At 46.2% G+C, this 21247-nt stretch overlaps 1 protein-coding gene across 2 annotated transcripts in view; it reads left to right on the forward strand.

Moving 5' to 3' along the window:
• Window positions 1-21247, forward strand: part of NBAS (NBAS subunit of NRZ tethering complex) — a 212954-nt gene that overhangs the window by 24053 nt on the left and 167654 nt on the right. For both annotated transcript variants that reach the window (XM_074195083.1, XM_074195079.1), the window contains 9 exons: window positions 77-140; window positions 6564-6757; window positions 8472-8729; window positions 9625-9750; window positions 13183-13334; window positions 14249-14386; window positions 15089-15167; window positions 17623-17727; window positions 18701-18837. In XM_074195083.1, the coding sequence (XP_074051184.1) occupies window positions 77-140; window positions 6564-6757; window positions 8472-8729; window positions 9625-9750; window positions 13183-13334; window positions 14249-14386; window positions 15089-15167; window positions 17623-17727; window positions 18701-18837 (1253 nt within the window). The remainder of the gene's footprint in view (window positions 1-76; window positions 141-6563; window positions 6758-8471; window positions 8730-9624; window positions 9751-13182; window positions 13335-14248; window positions 14387-15088; window positions 15168-17622; window positions 17728-18700; window positions 18838-21247) is intronic.

Below are 21247 nucleotides of genomic sequence, written 5' to 3' on the forward strand. Positions count from 1 at the left end.
GGAGGTTGCTAATGCCTTGAGGCTCATCCAGCTGCAGCCTTTGTGTGTATTGACTCACTGTGATTTTTATTTTTAGCCAGGTTATGATCAAATCAATCCCAATTGGAGGCTCTCCACTGAAAAAAGGAAAAAAATAAAAGGTGAGTTTGCCCCTGCTACCAAAGCTGACATCCAGGTGGTCTGGGGCATCTTGAACCGTGGCTTAGTTACTGAAGAGAATTGGTATTCAAGGATTTCTCAGTCTTTATTACATAGGCTTGTCAGCACTAATATACTTTGTATTTGTATTTGAAATTTGTAAAGATTCTTGTGGATTATTCAACAAGACAATTTAACACATTTATCAAATATGTCCTGTGGACTACAGAGCCACAAAATTTGTTGTAGCCCTAGCCCTACTCTTAAATGAATTACTGATGTGGAAACAGTAATAAGCAAGGCCTCAAAGAAAATTACTAATTGGACTCAAAGAACAAGCATTTCTGGAAATGTTAAAGAAAATATGAGTAGTGGAAAAAAATTGGGAAAAGAAATGAAAGTGATGCACAAAAATTACGTAAGAGAATTAACACCTGGATTAAAGGGGAACAAAAAATATTAAAACAAATGACCCCTTACAAACAGAATTGACCAGAATGTAAAAGAGACACAAAAATCCCCTAAAGAGAACTCCCTAAAAAGCAGAATAAGTCAAGTGGAAAAGGTACAAAAAGTCTCTTAAGAAAATAATTTCTTATAAATTAGATTTGGCAATTAGAAGAGATGTTAAAAAACAAAGGAATAAAAAATGGAAGAAGATAGAAATATTGCATTGGAAAAACAAATGACATGCAAAATAGATGGGAGAGACATAATTTAATTTGACTTCCTTAAGGTCATGATCAAAGAAAGATGCAATATTTCAAGAAACTATAAAGGAAAATTGCCCTGCTGTCTTAGCTCTAGAGGGTAAAATAGAAATGAAAAGAATCCACCAATCTTCTGAAAGAGTTCCTAAAATGAAAACTCCCAGGAATTTTTTTTTCTAAGTCACCTGGATGCCCCCAACTAGAAATAATGGAATAGAACCCTGGCTCTGCTTTGGTTTTTGGAATCAGGGCCATAATTAAGGGAGCATTTATATTATTCTGCTAGAAGTGAAATGCTTGGACTGGTGCAAGACGGACTAAAGTGAAAGCATTTGCCAAGGATGTTTTTTTCATTAATCAGGAATGAAAGTTGGAAGTTTGAAGATGATCAGATACTGTTACAGTTCTGACAAAAAATGATGCCAAGTATCTGGAGACATTATTCTTACGAGCCGGTTTCTGAGAAACCAAAGTCTTTGGATACTGGAGGCAGAATGGTTGAAGGTAAAAGGTCTCAGAGGAAAGACTAAGCTGATGCATTGAGAGACAGGTTTAGCTATGCCAGGGTGTTGCATTCTGTCACCAGAAATCACATGCTGGGGCTTGCCAGGCATTGATGGTGCCTCTCTGATACTAGTGGGAGAGAAACCAATTCAAAGGCTGCGAGACTCCTGCAGCATCGAGACCATCCCTAATTGTCCTGTTTCCTATCAAGTCAGGCCATGGGGTGGAATGGTTCTAGAAAAGGCAAGTGAGAAGGATGCCGGCCACAGCACAAGTATGCAGGTCACTGCACCGATCACTTGGTTGATGTGGTCCTCTCTAATACCAAAGGACAACTATTATTATTATTATTATTATTATTATTATTATTATTATTATTGTCATCCCAGGAATATTATATTCAAATCCCAGAGCTCCCAGGTCAAGAGAAACTATTGCCAGCAACCAGAAAGAAACAATTCAGAGATGATGGTGTTACAGTCAGGATCACACTAGATTTAGTAGCTTCCTTATTCAAGGAGTGAAGTACAGAAAGAAAAACAGCTAGGATTACAATCAAGAATAACCTGAGGGGTGGCTAGGTGGCACAGTGGATAGAGCACCAGCCCTGGAGTCAGGAAGACCTGAGTTCAAATTCGGCCTCAGGCACTTAATAATTACCTAGCTGTGTGGCCTTGGGCAAGCCACTTAACCCCATTTGCCTTGCAAAAACCTTAAAAAAAAAAAAGAATAACCTCCCCAGCAAAATAGTATAATCCTTCAGGAAATAAAATGGAAATTTAATGAAATAGAAGACTTTTCAAACATTCCTGTTGAACAGTCCAGAGCTGAATCAAAAATTTGACATTCAGATGTAATACTTAAGAGAAGCCTAAAAAGATAAAAGTGAAAGAGAGTCAGTAAATTTAGATTTTTTAAATTGCAATTTAGGAAGAGGATACATACAATTATTTTTTCTTTTCAAAATTTCATTTTATTTTTTCCAGTTTTATGCAATGATAGTTTTTCAACATTCAACCATTTGCAAATTTATGTGTTTGACATTTTTTCTACCCCCACCCCCACCCCTTTCCATCCCCTTCTGCGTGATGGTGAACAGTTTGGCAAAAGTGATACATGTCATTCTTTTTTAAAAAATTTTTTTTAAGGCAATGGAATTAAGTGACTTGCCCAAGGTCTCACAGTTAGGCAAATATTAGAGTCCGAGTCCAGATTTGAACTCAGATCCTCCTGACTCCAGGGCTGGTGCTCTATCCACTGTGCCACGTAGTTGCTGCTCCTGGTACTTGTAATTCTTAAGCATTGTATCATTTTTTTAGGGCAGTTAGAAGGAATATACATAGATAGAGGTCACGAATGTAAGTTGATTATGTTGGGAAGATTTCCAGAAAAAGTGAAGGAGTAAGAGAAAGGGATGAACTGGGAGAAGGGAAGGAAGAGAGAGAATGGGGAAAATTTTCCTCATATAAAAGAGGCATGCAAGAAACAGCTTTTACAGTGGAAGGGAAAAATGGGGGTTGTGGTTGTGGTGGCAGGCAAAGCTTGAATGTCACTCTCATTGGAACTGGTTATGTATGTGTGTGTGTGTGTGTAAACCAGTATGTGTACACATACCATACAGAGGTATAAAAATCTCTTACCCCATACAAAATAGAAGGGATAATAGAAAGACTGGGTGACTGATAGGAATGATGAAGGATTAAGGGAGGCATCGATTAGAAGCAAAAAAAAAAAAACCCAAAACTTGAGAAGGGACAAGATAAAAAGAGAATGATAAGCAGAACAAAAAAGTACAGAGGAAAATAAGCAGTCAGTAATCATAACTCTGAATGTGAATGGGATGATCTCACTCATAAAACAGAAGCAAATAATGGATTAGAAACCAGAATCCAGTGATAATGTTGTTTACATGACACAACGTGAAACAGGAACACACACAGAGTTAAAATATAGGGCTCGAGCAGGATCTATTGTGCTTTAGTTGAAGTAAAAAAAGGCATGGATAGCAATCATGATCTCAGACAAACCAAAAGGAAAATACAGAAACTTGAGAAAAATAAGGGAAACTATCTTAGGTCTGTAGATAATGAAGTAATATCAGATTTTTTATAGCAGGTTTTATTGACCTTTTTTTCCCCTCATGTATAAGAAACTCAAATTTTTAAACTTTCCCAGGTGATAAATAGTCAAGGAATATGAACATGCTGTTTGCAGAAGAAGATATCAAGACTGTCTATAGTCATGGAAAAAATCCTCTAAATCACTATTGATTAGGGAAATGCAGATAAAAACTTTAAACTCTGATATACCACTTCACACTTACCAGAAATGTCAAATGTTAGCTGAGATGTGAGAAAATAGGAGCACTAATGAGCTGTTGGTGGATTTGTGAATTGTTCTAATATTGGGGAGAAACATTTGGAACTGTACTCAAAAGACTAGGTCTATATCCTAAAGAGTTAAAAGAGAAAGAAAAAGGGCCTATTTGTACAAAAATATTTGTAGCAACTCTTTGTGGATGCAAAAAATTGGAAATTGAGGGGATGCTCCTCCATTAGGGAATGGCTGAGCATGTTGCAGTATATGAATATAATGGTATGTTATTGCTCTATAAGAAATGATGAGGGGCAGCTAGGTGGTACAGTGGATAGAGCCCTGGCTAGAGCACTGGCCCTGGAGCCAGGAGTACCTGAGTTCAAATCCAGCCTCAGACACTTAGTAATTACCTAGCTGTGTGTCCTTGGGCTTCACTTAACCCCATTGCCTTGCAAAAAAAAAAAAAAAAACCTAAAAAAGAAAAATGATGAGGGACATGATTGCAGAAGAAATTCCAAAGACTGATATGACCTTATGCAGAGTGAAGTGAGTGGAAGCAGGAGAACATTGTATAAGTAGCAGCAACAACATTGTAATGATCATCTGTGAAAGACTTGGCTACTCTGATCAATATAATGATGCAGGACAGTTCCATATGACCATGATAAAAATGCATTCCAACCCCAGAGACAGAGAAGTAATGGACTCTGGTGGGGGGGGGAAAAGTCATGTCTGGTGTACTCGTTTTTCTTAGTTTTCTTGCTTTTTTGTTGGTATGATTAAAATGTAAATCTGTATTTTTTTTTTGCATGATTTCACTTGTATAATTTGATATATTGCTTGCCTTCTCATTGGGTAGAAGAATGGCAGAAAGGAAGGAGGGAATTTGGAACTCCAAAAAAAGTTAAAAGAAAGAAAGAAAGAAAAGAAATAGGAGACTGCCTTTGTCCTTTCTTGATATCACTAGTGCTTATTCCATTGACTGGCATGCAGTCGGTGCTTAACAAATGCTTGTTGTTCATCCTTGAAGAGGACTGATGCCTTCAGGAGGGGATGTCTTGACTTTCCAATGAATTGGATTTAAGTGGGGGAAGGCTGTGCAAAGTCACCAGCCTCACTCTTCCAGTGGCCAAGATATAGGTCAGTACTCCTAGAGATGGCCCTGATGCTGTGGGAGGCCTTGACCTTTTTAAGCGAAGATATTTCCCAGGTCTCAGTTTGAGACCATAACCATTTAATGATTAAAGCTAGCTAAGAAAAAATGGCCTCCTTTGCCTTCACCAAAGAATTAACCTGCCCACCACAAACAGCTGCCATCCATACCTACACTCAGTCTGAACCATCCAAGTGAGACTTGGGCTGGGGCCTTTTATTGGCCAATCAGTGACAGTCCAAGTGATTTGGGGCTTAAAGGTAGAGTCAAATAGTCAATCCATTGGAATCCCGAAGGGCTTTATTTACAGACCTCTGTTTCAAGAAATCATAAAAACTAAACAAGATAAAAGAGTTAATTGTTCAGTTTTTCAGGAAGAAACTAACAAAACAATGTTAGAATAAATAGGGAAGAAAAAAACCCAGCCCCCCTAAGCCCCAAAGCCCAAGTTTCCCAAGAGGTTGTTGACTTACACAGTCTTTAGGTGTGTAGAGGTATCACTTCCATAGGATAACAAATTTAGAGCTGAAAATGTGGGGTTCATAACCTTAAAATATTGGCATATGTCATAAGATGTCTGAGAAAGAATTCTTGAGATGTGTGCTCTCTCCCAGGAAAGTAGGCATTTTAATGGGCACAGGCTGAGAGATGGGAGGTGGTCTAGCCAAGAGGAATCTGACATAGTCTTGTTTATATTGTGAGACAAGAAGGGAGAAGAGGAAAAAGCTCAGATCAACAATTTAGTCTGTCTGGATGTCAGAAGTTGGCACCACCAAGGAACAGTTAGAAGGGACAGAACTTCTAATTAAATGATGAACTTGCTTGTTAAGGAGGGCTTTTGGATAACAAAGAACACCCCAGGTGCCGATATTAAGTGATTATCTAGGCAGACCAGACCCCGTTTCTCATGTAAAAGGGAAAGGGGCAAAGAGAACCTCTAAGCTGTGGACACTGATAGTGGGCATCCAGAAGGCAAAAGCTGAGGGAGCAACTGCAGAGCCAGAAGTTCAGTCACAGGTAGAATTCCCATGAAGGAGTGTTGGGGAGGGGGCTCATTAATTGGGACCCTATTTAAAGGAGACTTCAAGATTTTCTGGTCATACCTTCTCATTTTACAGAAAAAGAAACCAAGGCCCAATGATAGGAAGGGGCTTGCCCAAAGTCTCACAATTCACCAGTAACAGAGCCTGCATTTGAACTCAAGACTTTTGCCTTAAGTGCAGTGCTTGTTCTGAGTGTGTGTGTGTGTCTGTGTGTGTGTCTGTGTATGTCTCTGTATGTGTGTGTGTGGCTGTGTATATCTGTCTCTGTGTCTGCATGTCTGTGGATGTCTATGTCTATGCCTCTGTATGTTTGTATGTCTCTGTGTGTGTCTATGTCTGTGTCTTTATGTCTGTCTTGTGGACCCTTTTTTTCCAGCTTCTCTTCCTCTTCACTTGGTCCTGTGGGTTGATTTTTCCCAGATGGTCTGACTGCCCAGTGAAGGCCTCCTCTTAATGTTTGGGGGTACCCGGGCAGCCAGGGCCTCCCCATTTGCAGTCTCTCCCTTTTGCCGCCCCCCCTGGCCTCCCCTGTTATGTGCCACTTGTTGAGTTTACATTGAATTGTTCTTTTAAACACTTCTAAGAGAATCAGAATTGAAAGTATGAAATAGGTGATTTTATCATTGGATTAAATCTGTTGCATTTTTACCATCTTTGTTATTCTGCCTTGATTAATAGCCATTTTCTTTATTTTATCAGATAAAGAGTCCTTTTATCCACTGATTGATGTGAATTGGTGGGCTGACAATGCCGTGACCTTGGCGCGCTGCTCTGGTGCTCTGACTGTATCATCTGTGAAAACCCTGAAAAACTTGTTGGGGAAATCCTGTGAGTGGTTTGAACCTTCCCCGCAGGTGGCTGCTGCTCATGATGGAGGATTTCTGAGCCTGGAGGTGATTTGCTGCTTTCTGGGAGAGCAGGCCTGTAAGACAAGTCAGGAAACTGGGGCTCTTTGAAGCGCTCTCTCTCTCCCTTGTTGGGTCAGTCAGGAGCTCTTAGGAAGCCAGGCTCTGCTTGGAGTGCCGAGTCCTGCCCTCCGGGAGCTTCCAGTCTGGTGGGCAGAGATGCAGCAACTGGGCACAGAGCAGATAGCCAGGAGAACCCGGGACTGACCTTCAGGCGGACAGGGATGGCGTCTTGGCTGGAGGTCAGAGACGCTGTAACTGCTTTGGTGACAGCTCAGCTACAGGGGCTGGTGGGTGGGAGAGGGAGGGGTGGAATCCAGGAATGCTAGGGGATGCCCCGTCAGAGCCTGTTGCTGAGGAGAAGTGAGTCTCTGGAGCCTTGTTGGAAGGCACAGCAGCTGGGGGAAGGACATGGGGGGAGGGTTGTGCGTCATGCATCTGGTGTCTAGCCCATTCTGATGCAGGTAGAGTGTGGGCTTCAGGCCAAAGACGTTGAGCTGTTCTTAAATAAGAAAAGTTTTTGCCTTTTTTTCATTGGGGCAAAAAGAATTGAAAACTGACTCTGCTTGGAAGTTAACATTGGTCACTTAAAATCCCAGTGTTGGAACCTTTAAGGCCTTGGGACCTTGGGTGGTTCTCACATGGATGCAAAGGGATACCTGTTTGCCTTGCTGAAGCTGTGCTGAAGAGGATATGGCTTCCAGTCACAGAACTCTCTGGAATCCAAGTTCTCTTGGACAGCTGGGCCTCTCGGCCTTTTCTTGTCAGAGAGCTGGTCCACATTTTTTACAGAGAGAGGATTTCTTATTAAAGCCCATGAATATGCTCTCCTTTTGTCCCAGATTTTTTTCTCTTTTAATTTAAGATACTTTTCTATTTATTTATTTGTTTGTTTGTTTGTTTGATTTTTGCAAGGCAGTGGGGTGAAGGGACTTGCCCGAGATCACAAAGCTAGATAATGATTGTCTGAGGTTGGATTTGAACTCAGATCCCCCTGACTTCAGGGCCAGTGCTCTGTCCACTGTGCTACCTATTTGCCCCTCATTCCCGATTTTCAAAGATACCAGTTATTGGTTTTTCCTGTCTGACCAATGGATAGGGGTTTGTGCTTGTGCACCAAAGACCACCCCATCTCAGAATCCTTCAATATCTTGGGCTCTTTCCCTGAACAAGTCATTTTACTAGAAGCAGTGTGGCCTGGGGGTGTCCTCGTGGCTTCTGAGGGACAGGATCTGTGGCTGCCGGTTAGTCTGTGCCAGAGACCAGGCTCCTTCAAAACATGAGCCGATGTTAGCTTAGGCAGCTGGCCCCAAAGGCCAGTGGTCAGGTTTTGGAGCCTTGGCCTATCTGCTGGTGTGTCTGATGTCCCTGAACTAGGGTCCAGATTGGATTCTCTTCATCAGTCATTGTGATGTGGCCTGTTGGGAACACTTGGCCCTGGAACTTATCCCCCTTCTAGGCTTTTCTTTTGGTCATTCTGGTGAGAACTGTGAGGAAGGGGGCTACGGAGCTGGGGCCTCAGAGCTGGCCGGGAGGCCTCGGCTGGCATCCTCCCTCTGACTTGGATTGGCCCGAGACTGCAGGGAAGAGGCTGTTCTTTTTGGAGAGGGCCTCCCTCCCCTGGGAGGTGCGGGTCCTGAGGAGTCACAGGTTCAGACTCCAGATGTGGGTGCTCACTCTAGTGCCTGCTCTTTCTCTTTAGTGTGAGATAAGGTTGGCTCCAAAGAGGTCCCGTTTGGAGACCAGGCTGGAGGAAGAAGAGGATGGAGATGAAGATTCTGACTCTGGGGATGAAATGTCAGCCAAGGCTCGCTATTTCAGCTACATCAAACAAGGCCTCTACTTCGTGACAGAGATGGAGCGCTTCGCTCCTCCCCGGAAGCGCCCTCGGACCATCACCAAGAACTACCGCCTGGTGAGCCTCAGGTCCACTACCCCTGAGGAGCTCTACCAGCGCAAGGTGAGTGACCTGACCCCGGGGCTCTGGGGGGCAGCACAGCTGGGTCCCAGTGCTCTGGGGGGGGTAGCATGCCCAGCCCTGGGGCTCTCGGGGGCAGCACAGCTGAGCCCTGGGACTCTGGGGAAAGCATGCCTGGCCCTGGTGCTCTGAGCAGGGGTAGCATGCCCAGCCTTGGGGCTCTGGGGCTCAGTTCCTTTGTAACTTGATGTTCAGGGCAGGAACTCTTGGCCTGCCTGGCTTAGGAGAGCCCTATCATACCTGCAGAGTCCTTGGGATGGGGACAGGGCCACTGTTAGCGCTGAAGAATGATTACTTGTAGACCCACTCGGAAAGTAGAATGGATGAATTTTAAGCTGGGAACCTGGTTTTGGGGAGGGTCCTCACCTTTCACAGTCTCTTCCTCCTCCCTTAACCTGCTGCCTTTCTTGTGCCCACCAAGAGGGCTCCATAAAAAGCTCTGTGCTGAGAGGGCCTGGGTTTGAGTTGAGTCCAGATGTATCTTGATTGGATGACCTTCAAAGAATGGGGCTTTGCTTCTCTGAGCTGCATAGGAGTAGAGGAAGGTCCAGTCCCTGACCTGGCCTGCCAATCTGGTGGGGACAGAGGAATGGCAGAGACAAGCGATCAGTCATGTGCCCTCTATTCCTGCCCCTTGCACTTCTTTTACTTCTTCACTTGGTTATAGTTTTCTCAGCTTCCCTCTAGGCATTCGGGGGGGGGTGGAGTAGGGAGCCCCGAGGTGGTCTTGGGGGCTTGGTGGCTTCCTTTGGCCAGCTGCACTTGTTAGCCCCCTGCTCTTCTGGCCAATGAGGCGTGGACCACCACAGATGTAGGTCATGTAAAGGGAGGGCGTTTGGACACCCAAGATGGGCTCACCACCCTTTGTTTCTTTAAGATCGAGAACGAAGAATACCACGAAGCCTTGTCCCTGGCTCAGACCTACGGACTGGACACTGACCTTGTCTACCAGAGGCAGTGGAGGAAGTCCACGGTCAACATTGCCTCTATTCAGGATTACTTGGTGAGTGTGAGATCCTGAGGGGAGGGGTCTGTGCATGTGTGTGTGTATGTATGCATATATGTATGTGTGTATAGATGTGTCTCTGTGTGTATGTGCATGCATGTGGTGTGTAGATGTGTGCCTGTGCAATCTGTGTGGTCTGTGCCTGTTCATGTGCGTGTGCCTCTGTGTGGCATGTGCATGTGTCTGTGTGTCTCTTTGTGTAGATGTGTGTATGGGTTTGTGTGTCTGTGTGTTTGTTTTGTAGGTATACGTATGTCTGTGTATATATGTGTGCCTGTGGATTGTGCTGCATGTCTCTGTGTCTGTGTTATCTGAGTGGGTTTGTGTAGTCTGTGCTCTGTGTCTCTGCATGTGTGTATATGCATATAGATATGTGCACATGGTTTGTGCATACACGAGTGTGGTATGTGAATGCATGTCTACATACATGTTATATGACATACATGTGCACGCCTAGGATCAGTGTGTGTCATGTGCATGTGTTTGTGTGGTCTGTGCTGTTTGTCTGTGGCTGTTCTGTGTGCATGTGTGTTGTGTATGTCTACATGTGCATGTGTTTGTGTGTGTGCCTGTGGATGCATGTTGTGTGTGATCTGTGCATGTGTGTGGTGTGTACATGTTTTTGTGTGTTTGTGTGGTGTGTGTGTGTGTGTGTGTGTGTGTGTGTAGGGGGGCCAGGGGCCTCTGTCTCCAGCACAGGAGGAAGCAGCTCTGCCTTTGTCACACTTTGCTGGCATGGTGCCTGCTCCTTTTGGACAGGCCGAGATGACTACTTATGGATCGGCCAGACTGTTGTTTTCCTCCATCTGATGCTGAGAAAGTATCTGAGATGCTCTCTGTTACCATCTTCCTCTGAGAGTCTTGTGACCTCTGGGCAGCCTGGGCTGTGGGGGCCAAGGCCGCCTGCTGGTCCAGCGCCTGCTATGCCAGGAGACCCCAGCTCTTTCATCCTTGTGTAAAGTGAATGATTTGATTTTACATCAAGGTTTGGGGCTTTTTTTAAAAATTAATTTAAATTAAATTAGATTAAAAATGTTTCAGTGAACAAAAAATGTGTACCCTCCCTTCTCTCTCTCCCCCCCCACCCTCTCCCCTTGTCCCCTTGGTTCTTTATACCCTTAGAGAAATAGAAGTTGTTCAATCTTTGACCCATTTCTAGGGAGAGGAGGGTTCTCCCCCTGCCAGCTGCTTGTGGATCATTTTCTTTTTGCCTCATTTGTACTCGATCTCTTCCTACCTCCTTGTATTTGTTTGTAGACTCCTCCTTCTCCGCTCAGCCCAAGCCTTTCCTCTGGCCTACCGAAAGAAAAATGACAGTCATCAAAGAACTGATATTTTCATATGGATATCTATATATTTATTTCTCTATCTATATAGGAAACTTTCACCTTTTCATGTGCCTTAGATTTGGTCTGTAAGGTTGACATCACATCTCTCCTGGATGTCATATGTCCAATTTTCCATTAAGTTTTACAAGTTTTGTCCCCAAACTTTACGGGCTAAGTTAGCCTTGGTTTGTTCTAGAGGATTCTAAGACTTCTGGGTGTTTAATGGAGTCACTGCTGGGTTGGTTTTTCTTGTGGCTTCATTCTTTTTTCCTTAACCTCTGAGCTTTGAAACTTGGTCATGAAATTCCTCTAAGTTTTCTTGCTGGGGTTGTCCAGGGGGTGATCAGTAGATATTTTTCTATTTCTGCTTTGTCACCTTGTTCTACAACTTCAGAACAAGTGCAGTCTTCCATGATTTCTTGTGATATTGCATCAAGATTCTTTTTTTTAATCATAATTTTCAGGGAGCCAAATTTCTTATTATTTAATTTTGATCTGTTACTCCAGGTCAGTTGATTTCCTGATGAGCTATTTCAAATTCTCTTTAAATTTTTCATTCTTTTGATTTTCTTTTATTATTTCTTTGAGTCTTAGAACAGTATAAGTTTCCCTCTGCCCAATTCTAGTTTTCCAGAAATCATTTTTTTCCCAGATTTTTAATTCTCTATTTTACATTGCTTAATTTTCTTTTCATATTTTTCTTGATTTTCCTGGATTACTCATCCCCCCCCCCCCATTTTTTCTTGATTTCTCTTGTTTGATTTTTAAAGTTCTTTTAAAGTTCAAGCAGGAACTCTTTGTGCTTGGGACTATTTGACATTTAAATTTATTTTTTTTGCTTCATTGTCTTTCCCTGAGAATGAACCCAGATTTTCTCTATCCCCATAGTAGCTCTTTATGGTTGGGTGCTTTGTCCATTGAGTTTTCATTTTTATTTAACTTTTGATTTATTTGTTTTCAGCTGCTCTTAATGTGACCCAGTTCTGAGGTTCAGGGACTTGATGCCCCAAGTCTTGGGTCATCCTGGGCTCCCCCTGGGGCTCCCATCCATCCTGTACCCCCTCTAGAGCCCCTAGCCATGTGGTCCCTTGGGGGCTCCAAAGACATCTGTCCCTTCAGCTCTCTTGGTGGTGTCCATGGTCAGCAGGGTTCCTGCCCTGTCCACCAGGCCTGTGCTTGTTCCTGCCCCCAGCAGCACCTGCCCAGCCTGGGGTACATCTGGGCAGCCCTCGTCAGGGCCTGGCTTCGTCCCTTGTTAGTGGGGTGTCCTTCATTCTCCAACTCAGCCTCCAGACTTCTACCCCTCAGTGCTTGTTGTTGTGGGTCCCCCAAGTTAGCCTGGAGGGGCTGCTGCTGTTCCAGGGGGGTAGGTCTTTCCTGGGGTCTTCTCTTGTTTACCCCCCTTTATTTGTGCTGCTCTGAGGTGCTGCTTTTTTTTGTGGAGGACATTTGGAGAGCCAAAGTTTTCTGACCTGTGCCATCTTCCCAGAGTCTTCTCTGTCCCTTCTGCTCTTGAAAAAGAAAGGGAAAAAAATCCACTTTTGTTGGATGTGCTGGTCAAGCAGACCCCTCCCCCATGGGCCCAGAGGTTGTGCCCACCCTCTTGGGAGGGGGTGCCCTTCATCATGGCTGGTCATTGTGTTACCAAGAGTTTGAAGGCTAACAGTTTATTTGTCTTTTTGCATATGACTGTTGATAGCTTGTATTTCTTCCCTCAAAGCCATCCTTTGAACCTTTAGAAGTCGGGTGTTCGGCTCCATACCCAGCCACCTGTCTGTCTGCCCATCTTAGCAGAGAAGCCCGAAGCTCTTATTTGTTTCTCTTCTAGTTTCCACTGCATTGGTTTTGTTTGTTCACAACATGTGACCTATTTTGTCTCTGGACCGTCTGGCCTGTGTGCTCATGGCCCCTTCGTCCATCCTCCAGACACTTGGGGGGGGGTGTTGTCCTTTGTTCTCTGGCCTCCCTGGTGGCTTAGATGTGTGGGTGGGTTGGGATGCTGTTGGCGCTTCTCCCCAAGCTGGGCTCTGCTGTTGGCGTCGGCATTGGTGGTGCCTCACCCCAGCTTCTCATCATCTACATGTCTGTTCTTGGTTCCTAGAGTAAAATTAAGAAGCGTGCATGGGTTCTTCACGAGTGCTTGGAGCGTGTGCCTGAGAACATGGAAGCCGCCAAGGAGTTACTCCAGTACAGCCTGAAGGGCACGGACCTGGAGGCCCTCCTGGCCATCGGGAAAGGAGAGGACAATGGCAGGTGTGTGGGGGCACCCCCAGGTCCTCCAGATCCTCCCCAGCTGAGGCCTCCCTGACTCGTGCTGGGACGGACAATGCTATTTGGTGCTTTAGGGTTGGCAGACTCACCTGTGCATGGGGTGTGAGAGACGGGCAGTCACAGCTTCCTCTTCCTCGTTTTGCCTCTGAGCAGACTGAGCAGAGGCCCACTTCCTTGAATGGGCCTGGCTTGACTCCCTGCTTTTCTTCTTGACCCCCTTTTTTCTATTAATGCAAACATCAGTTCAGATGAAAAGTGTCAATGTGTGAGTTGTAAATGGCGCTGCCTCCTCTGCCTGGGTTTCCTCCCCTGTAATGTCTGCCAGCGACAGACAGACAGAGATGAAGCCTGCTTGGGATGCATTCATTCCTCTGTTGGGTGGCACCTGAGGCCCTGTGGCTGACTTTCTGCCATGTGGCACCTGGCCTGTGCCACCTGTCCTGGGGAAGAGCAGCCTGTCCCCCCCCCCCCCCCCCAATTCCTAGGAAGTCTTGGGTGGCGGAAATCAGTGCAGAGATTTCAGCAGGACCTTGTGCTGATCAAAGAGGCTGATGACAGAAGCAAAGCTGATTTTCCAATAAAGAATTTATTGTTGGGGTTTTTCTTTTTTCTTTTTCTTTTTTTTAGGTTTTTTGCAAGGCAGTGGGGTTAAGTGGCTTGCCCAAGGTCACACAGCTAGGTAATTATTAAATGTCTGAGGCTGGATTTGAACTTAGATCCTCCTGGCTTCAGGGCCGGTGCTCTATCCACTGCGCCACCTAGCTGCTCCTGTTGGGTTTTTTTTTTCTGCAAATCCGTTGTAATAATAAAATACAGAAAAGTGACACTGAGGAAAGGCAGTTTCCAAGAAACGCTCTTTAATCCGCTGGGACTTGACTTTTCCTTCCTTCATCTAGATTTATCTTGCCTGGGGACGTCGACCTTGCTGAGGTGCCCTATGAGGACCTTTGGTCCCCCTCCGAGCAGGGGGAGACCACTGAGGAGAGCGTGCGCAGGAAGAGGAGAGAACTCCTTCAGTTAGTCAACTTCTCCCAGTAAGTTACACACACCCACCCACCATGGACCGCTCCCTCAGGTCTCCTGGCCCTGGACTCGGGTGGGGATGCTCTCTGCTGTGCTTGTGGCATCCTGACTATGGTCTCAGCTCTGGGCAGGGGGTTGGGCATATGGAGCTGTCTCAGAATTCCCAGGGCTGCTGGAGACTGAGTTGGAGCGTGGGGTAAAGACTTTGGGAAGATAGCTGGACATGGTGTCCATCGAAGCTTGGAGCATGTGGGGATGAGGGCTGGGACTGTAGGGGCAGCAGATGTGACCTGGGGAGAGGCATCGGACAGTCATTCACTGTCCATTAAGTGGCTGATGATGCATGGGGTTATGGAGAGAGGTAGGGTAGCCTCCATCCTCCAGGAGCTGCCTGGCCACATGGGGCCAGTGGCACCTGTGGGAGTGGGTGGTGTCTAGGGTTGGAGCACCCTGCTGAGTCCTCCAGGGGCCCTGGGCTACACAAGCCTCAGTGTGGTTGGGGGGGTCCAGAGGGGGGTCCATTGCTTGACCTGCTCAGGAGTGGGGAGGGGCTTCAGAAAGTCTGGGTCTCATCCTCCAGCCCACAGGGCTGCGGCTCCTCAGCCCCTTATCACCTCCTGGGTTCTAGCTCATGTTTTGGGACCATACAGAGCAAATCCTGTGTCTGGAGTGACTTGTGGCATAAGAGACTGATGCACTTCTTTTGGCTGCAGGTTAACATTGGAGCAGAAGGAGCTCTGCCGCTGCAGACTGAAGTTACTGACTTACTTGGACCGGCTGGCGACCTATGAGGTGAGGGCCCCGAGATGTCTGGGCTTCAGGCCCCTCCGTGCTCCCACTTTTGGGGGGCCCCATGAAAGGCAGTCCTCTCAGTGGGGACTGGGGGCTGGGACCCTCACTGCTGCTGCTGCTGTCCCTCTCTCCTCCTTAGTCCCTGGCTCCCCTCCCCCTCTGTTTGCTAAGACCCTCGTCCCCCCTTTGACTCAGAAGGGAAGGAGCATCTGTCGAGTGCTTCCTCTTCATCTCCAGTCTTCGGGTGTCCCTCATTCTTCTGGAGACGGGACCCGTCTTTTCACCAAAGCTGGTCTCGTCCTTGGGTCTTGGATATGTTCTGCCTCCCCGTCCCCCCCTCCAGGTCCCAGCCCCTCACTCTATTTCCCTCTGTCTTTGAGTGGAGATAACCTTTCTACCCTTTTCAGCCAAAGCCCCAGAGCCCCTCCTCTGCTCCACGTGTCCTTCCTTTGGCCCAGGCGCCTCTGCTTCCCCTTCCTCCTCCTCTTCTCTGGCCTGGGTCTGTGCCTCATCCAGTGGCCTCTTTAGTGGTTTTCTTCCATCCTTCGTGTCTTGGATGGTCATCTTTGCTGCATTACTGCCCATGCTCCACCCCATTTTCACTGGGTGTACCCCCTTTTACTCTCTCCTCTCTGGTAACCTCATAAGCTTCCCTGAAATGATTCATTTTCTTAGTGCAGACCCCCAGAATTCCTCAGAACCACAGAACTGGGGAGTTGAGACCCAGGGGCATTTGACATGAGCTATACACAAGGAAGATCCCTTACAAGTACCTGAAGACCCTGGGAAGGCTTGTCTGTGGTCACCAAGCAGAATTGACCTTGTTAGAGCTTCTGCTACTCTTCTTGCTTCTGCCCCTGGGACCCCCCCAGTGGACAGCCAGTCCCTTTTCTCCACAAGAGCCTCCAGAGCGCTCCCCTTCCCCTGAGTATTCTTTCCTCTGGGCTCCTCATGCCTAGTCTTCAAAACCCTTCACCGTCCCAGTGTCCCCCCAGGAACATTCTCAACTTGCTAACTGCCTTCTTAAAATGTGACTCTGAGGACCCTGGGACCCTTACCACCTTTTCCCTAAAAATTTAGATGGAAGGAGGGCAGGTCTCACAGAGACGCTTTTCTTCTCCATCTTCAATTGACCCTCCAGATACAAGGTCCATGACCTGTGTGGTCGCCTCTCCTGAGACTCTGCTTCTCCTAGGGGGCTCATCAACAGCGGCCACAGCCTCAAGACATCTAGGGGATGATGAGGATTAGTACATGAGACAGCTCCCCATCCATCCTGAGCAGCATGCCAAAGGGAGGAGGGGATCCTGGAGCCCCCACCTCCAGGGCTATGGCAGGGAGAGGTGGCCAAGGACATCCCCTCCCCGAGTGGAGGCGGCCTCATCCCTGAAGAGAGGAGGGTCCTGACCAAGGCCTGTCTTGACTCCCAAGGACACCCAGGGAGCTAGTGTGGGATGCATCTTGTCAGCTCAGGGAGAGCTTGGACCATTAGCCCTCCAGGACCCTGCAGGGTGGGGCCCAGTGCTTTGGGGGGCTCACTGGTCCTTAACAGCTCTGATTATCTGGGAATCAGATGCATGGTTTTGCTTGTTGTCAAAGACTCAGAAGATCAAACTACGAGGACATGGGCTTAGGCCCGATAACTCCAGCCCAGGATCTCAGGAGGGAGTGCCGGGGGTTGAGGGGTGGGGGGGACTGTGAGGCCTGTGACCACGGCTGTCCTCTGTGGCTGCCTCCTAGTGTCACATCATTTCTGGGATGATGTGGCCATGGCTGGACCCTAGCTGTGGAGGTGCCCTCCGGTCTTGGGGCTGCTGATTATCAGGCAGCTTATTCTTCTGGACCTCAGTACAAAATGGGCCACTTCCCCACCAGGTTTGATTCTCCTGCCTGGTGCCAGCCGGTGATCCTGGGATGGGGGCTTGGGTGCAACGACAAAGATCCCTGGCCCTCTCCTGAACCAAGGGGAGGCCTGTGCCTGGAGAGCAGCTGCTTTTGGCACCATCTTTATTGATTTCCCTTGACACTGGTGGAATCACAGGGCTCACCCAGTCCTGCCTGTTGGGGCACCGGGGAGCCAAGCATCGTCTCCGACTGTGAGGCTCTGACTGCCCATTGCTCTATTAGCTGGGTGTTTTGTTGATTCCATTCAGTAAAGAAGTATCACATATGTCGATGGGACAGTGGAGAGGTTCCTGCCTGGCGACTGCCTTTGGTTAAACCATTCTCATTGATGGGTGTCTTGGTCGCCTGTTCAGTTAATGGCAAGCTGAGGCAGAGGTTGGGTGGCTATGGTAGGCAGTGCCCAGTCACAAACGCTTCCAAGGAGCCAAGAGGGAAGCTAATTTATTCTGGTCTCATTCATTTTAGCCAGCCAAGGGGCTGAGGTTTTGAATATTTATTTTTCTGTTGACATATTTAAAAGACTTTTCATTAAATCACTGTTTCCCCTCAGGAAATCCTCGGAGGGCCGCATGCAGCCCAGGAGAGATACGATGCTGAATTCTTTAAGACCTTCAGAAATCAGAATATTGTTCTCTCAGCAAGAACCTATGCCCGGGTAATTTGTTTTGTTGTTTATTAGCATCATCCATGGCTTTGGGCTATGCAGCAAATGCTGCCTTATTGAATAGTGGTACCTAATGATAAGGATGGGGGGACAGCATGGGGTTCTGGGTTGAGAATGGCCTCCATGCAGAGGGAAGTGGGTTCAAGTTCTTGGAGCCATCCCCAGTTGCTCAGCCTCTCTGGAAACTCAAGGAGCTCTTGAGGCTGAGGAAGCCCGGAGCATTCCCACCTGCCCTAGGAGGGAACCTCCACACCAGGAGGTTGACCCAGCCTGGACCTCCGGGGAAGAGCAACTTCTCACAGTCGTGTGACAAGGTCGAGTTTTGGAAGCACTTTCCAGATTCACCTGGATTCTGGGAGCTGTGGCTCAAGTGTTCTGTTTTACAGATGGGGAAAGCAAGGCCCAGGGGTGGGGTGTCCGTCCGGAAACATTGATCCTTGACTCAGTAGGAGAGAGATGAAGCCCTTGAGTGGGTGGTTTTCTACTGACTCTGGGTGTTTGTGAAGGACAGAAGAAAGAAGCTTCCTTTCTTCTCTACCCCTTTCTCCCTTCCTCCTTTTTCACCCCTTCCCCCCCTCTCCCCCTCCCTCCCTCCTTCCCTCCTTCCTTTTCCTGCTCTCCTTCCATTTCCTACCCCTTGTTCTCTCCCTCCCTTTTCTTCCTCCTTCACTCTCTTTCCTTTTCACTCCCTCCTTTCCTCTCTCCCCCTTCCCTTTCCCTTCTTCCCTTCATCTCTCTCCCTCCCTCCTCCCTCTCCCTCCCTCCTTCCTTTTCCGGCTCTCCCTCCATTTCCCTGCCTGGTTCTCTCCCTCCCTCCTCCTTCCTTTCTTTCTCTGTCCTTCTCTCCCTCCATCTCCCCCTCTCCCCCCTCTTCCTCTCTGCCTCTCCCCTTTTCTTTAAACTCTCCCCTCCCTCTCTGCTCCCCTTTAGCCCAGCCAGCACTTGACTTCCACTCTTTGTACAGGAGAGTAACGTCCAGGCCTTGGGCATCCTGTTCACGTACCACGGGGTGGAGCTGCTTACCCACCGCCTTGCCATCCTCTCCAACTTCCCAGAGACCACTTCTCCGCATGAGTATGCAGCTCTGCTCCCGGAAGCTAGGTAAGGGCATTCTGACTTCAGAATTGTGTGGTGGGTTTCTCCCCAAAGCTTCTGAAGGGAGGAATATTTTGGTCTGGAGTTGCCTGTATTCATTATACTGAGAGCCTTGCCCCGGCATCAGGAGACCTGGATTCAAATCTCCCTCAGATGAGGGGGCCATGCAATGTCTCTCTTCCCTTAGGACTCTGAATGGAGAGAGGTGTTACTGTACCTTGAGGAAGGACTAGCGTGGGGAGTGACCATGAGGAGGAGGATGAGGGGGTCAGCTGAGAGGCCTGGCCCTGGGGGGTGGGGTGGGGGTGGGAACCAGTCCCTCTCTGGGTAAGGTCCCAGGTCAGGCCAGGGATGTTCACAGGCTCTGGTTGAGATGAGCCTATTGGTCCTATGAGGGTGCCCATGGCCAGATGTGGCTGAAGGGAACCTGAAAGCAAACAGGCACCTTGCTTAGGGTCAGTTTCTGTAGAGATTTTTAATGGTTTAGAGTCTATATTTTTATGCATGTTGGTTTTACATTGTCTGTTTGGGTGTTTCCTTTGTGTTTATCCTTATTCCAACTAATATAAGAAATTGACCCAACATAAAATATGGGAATTGAACTGGATGATTTTCAGTCACAGAATTTTATAAAAAAAATAAACTTTGTTTTTCTTTTTTAACCAGAATTTTCTCCAATATCTTATCTCATGTCTTTTTTAAAAAATGGAGAAGATAGAAAAAAAGTCATTAAAACTTGCCCACACCTTGAAAGTCTAAAACTGTAGGCTGTGTCCCCAAAGGCTGGAAGCTATTCTGTCCCTGGTCATTGGTCACAGGAAAACCAACTTTGGAGTCCGTGACAACTGAGCTTCCCCCAGGGCCCTCCAAGGACCCATGAACTGTCTGGGGGGTTACTGGTCACTCATTTCCTGTCCATACCCACAATCTAGCTGCAGCACCCTAGGCTTTTCAGTGCTTGCCTTTTACTTCTTGAATGGAACATTCAGGGAGATTTATTTGGGGAATTGATGACTTGACTAAGCAGCACGTCTGGCCATGGGAACCTTGTTTGTTTGAAAACCCACTAATTTTTCTCTGGCTTTAGAGCTATTCAATATTTGATTCTTCCAATTGAGAAGGATCACATTTATGGTATTAGATTTATAGCTCTGCAAAATCCAGGGGTCAAGTCACAAAGCCAGGGATGGTATAAATCCTATCTAATCATGGTATAGTATCCTAGTATTGCTAAAATTTTATTTAAGTCTTTTCATCAATGTTCATTAGGGAAATTGGTCTATAATTTTCTTTGTCTTGGCTCTTCCTGGTTTAGGTATCATCACCATATTGGTGTCATAAAAGGAATTTGGCCAAACTCCTCCTCCTCCTATTTTTTTTAGGTTTTTGCAAGGCAAATGGGGTTAAGTTGCTTGCCCAAGGCCACACAACTAGGTAGTTATTAAGTGTCTGAGACCAGATTTGAACCCAGGTACTCCTGACTCCAAGGTTGGTGCTTTATCCATTACTCCACCTAGCAGCCCCCCTCCTCCTATTTTTTTGCTATAGTTTATGTTGAATTGGAATTAATTGTTCTTTAAGTGTTTAGAATTTACTTGTAAATCCACCTGGATCTGGAGGCTGTTTTTTGGTTTTTTTTTTTGTTTTTGTTTTTGTTTTTTTTTGCAAGGCAAATGGGGTTAAGTGGCTTGCCCAAGGCCACATAGCTAGGTAATTATTAAGTTTCTGAGGTCAGATTTGAACCCAGGTACTCCTGACTCCAAGGCCAGTGCTTTATCCACTACTCCACCTAGCCGCCCCTGGAGGCTGTTTCTTAGGGAATTTATTTAGGTTTGTTTCAATTTCTTTTTTTCTTAAATGGGATTATTTAAGTATTTTATTTCCTCTAATATTAATCTGGTTAGTTTATAATTGTATATATATATATATTCATTCATTTCCCTCAGGTTGTCAAATCTGTTGGCATGCAATTGTATAAAATAGCTCTGAATTATCTCTTTAATTTCCTCCTCATTGGTGATGTCCTCACCCTTTTCATTTTTGATATTCTTTTTCTTATTCATATTAATCAGAGGTTTATTTTATTGTTTTTTTATAAAACTAAATTTTAGTTTTATTTATTAGATCAGTGGTTTTCTTACTTTCAGTTTTATTACTCTTTCCATTGATTTTCAGAATTTCTAAGTTGGTATTTAATTAGAGGTCTTTAATTTGTTCTTTTTCTAGCTTTTTTATTTGTATACCCAATACGTTGATCTCCTTTTTTTCTATTTTATTTGTATGAACATTTGCAGATAAAAATTTTTCCCTAAAAACTGCTTTGGCTGTATTCCATAAATTTTGGTATGATCTCACTGTTATCATTTTCTTGGACGAAATGGTTTATTATTTCTGTGGTTTGTTGTTTGATCTACTT

Source organism: Macrotis lagotis, chromosome 1, assembly GCF_037893015.1.
Source record: "Macrotis lagotis isolate mMagLag1 chromosome 1, bilby.v1.9.chrom.fasta, whole genome shotgun sequence".
Classification (NCBI taxonomy): Eukaryota; Metazoa; Chordata; class Mammalia; order Peramelemorphia; family Peramelidae; genus Macrotis; species Macrotis lagotis.